This window comes from Morone saxatilis, unplaced genomic scaffold, assembly GCF_004916995.1.
Source record: "Morone saxatilis isolate NCDOM2014 unplaced genomic scaffold, NCSU_SB_2.0 Contig15, whole genome shotgun sequence".
Taxonomy (NCBI): Eukaryota; Metazoa; Chordata; class Actinopteri; family Moronidae; genus Morone; species Morone saxatilis.
In genome coordinates this window covers 12,155,435-12,157,099 of record NW_023339707.1, presented here as the reverse complement: position 1 = coordinate 12,157,099, position 1,665 = coordinate 12,155,435, and the positions used below count along the sequence as shown (strand labels likewise).

Below are 1,665 nucleotides of genomic sequence, written 5' to 3'. Positions count from 1 at the left end.
TCTCGAGAAAACGATCTTTGTTATGTCGAGATAACGAGATAATAAGTTGTTATCACGATATAACAGTGCATAAAAATTCAAAAAAAATCCATGGCCGTTCTCGGCTTCCGTATTCTTGTACCTTTCTGCTTACTTTATTCTTTTTTGTGTCACCTGCACTGGTGATTAGTAACTAATGCAGTGCATAAATTAAATTATGATTATTAACGTGTTGATCATATTTTGTAGCATTAAGCTGAAATAAACTGAATAAAAAAGCATAATATTTGCCTCTGAATTGTAGTGGAGTAACATAAAGTTAGTTAATGTACATTTATTGTACATTTCTACAGTCTGTTAATATTTACTGAAAATATTGTATATGCTGTTATACAGTAAGTTATCCCAACAGCTCCACCTCAACCTGCTACAACATTAAAATGCTGCTTACATGGTAATGTATCAGTACCAATAATACAGTATTATATATATACAATAATATATATTATACATGTAATATAAAAACAAAAAGGCTATATGATAATCTCATTTTAAAGATGAGCACTTTTACTTTTGATAATTTAAGTACAATTCGCTGATTACATAAAGATCTAATCGTTCTTTCGATTACTGATTCTAGTAGCACATTGGGTTTGTGTGTGTAGTAGCACATTTGTGTATGAGATGTGTTACTTATTCTAAATATAAGTCTGAAATAACAAACTGGCTACTTTTTTATTTCCCTAGGCTTCCACGACTCTCCCAAATGTCTCCAGTGCTTTAACCAGGCCCTGGGGTATTCCTAGCCTATATATCCTGAAAAGCCTCCTCCAGATGGCCTGTGCTTTCTCCTCTCGTCCCGTGATGGAATGAAAAGATCAGCTAATTAAACAAAGTCCCCATATCCATGTGAAAGAGCCGAGAGAGTCCTCAGGGAGAGGAGCTGCATGCAAATCAATCCTCAGTGCTTTGAATTCTGTCCAACAAAACAGCACATCTCTGCAAACCATAAAGCCTTTATTTCCACAGCACACGGACACACTAAGAATCAAAAGTCATGACAGAGACAGATAAACAAACATACAAATATGTAACACTGGGGGGGATTTCTATTGATACAAAACAGTTCTGTTCAGAAATAGTTGTTTTTGTTAAGAATCGTATTGTGATCTTACAGAAAGTAAAGAATCAGACCGATGTGGCCCTTCCACTAAACAAACAATAAAACAGTCTCCTTTAATCCAGGAAGAAGCATGAGAAGTTCATTTGACAAAAAAAGAACAATGACCATAAAAAACATAAAAAATATCCACGTCTTAACAATAGTAGTTTTCTTTTAACAAGTATTGATCCACATAATTGTGAATATGAAATGAGCACTTCTTCTCCCTCATCAGAAACAGAACTGTGACAAAGCATCTGGAAGACATTTCTAAGTGTGGATTATATGTTTCCTGGTATGATTCTGTGATATTTCTTTATATGTGACTCCGCAGACAGTGAATGTGCAGATAGGGCCACAATGGTGAGTTGCTGCAAGAGCTGATGGGAGCCTTAGGGGCCTCACTGCTCAGACGTCTGCGTTCGCCTCAGATTGTCCTTCACACGGACGAACTCTGGGATCTTCTGCTGGTCCTCCCTCCGCCTGATCTCCTCCTGCTCATACTGGAAGAACAAAGGACAACT

The 1,665-nt window shown here is 36.7% G+C and overlaps 1 protein-coding gene across 1 annotated transcript in view; it reads right to left on the bottom strand.

Annotated features, from left to right (window-relative positions):
- Window positions 1–1,542: 1,542 nt before the first annotated feature.
- The window catches only part of zgc:195245 (uncharacterized protein LOC565483 homolog), a 3,518-nt gene continuing 3,395 nt past the window's right edge, over window positions 1,543–1,665 (bottom strand). The window contains exon 4 of the mRNA XM_035655845.1: window positions 1,543–1,644. Coding sequence (XP_035511738.1) covers window positions 1,543–1,644 — 102 coding nt within the window. The remainder of the gene's footprint in view (window positions 1,645–1,665) is intronic.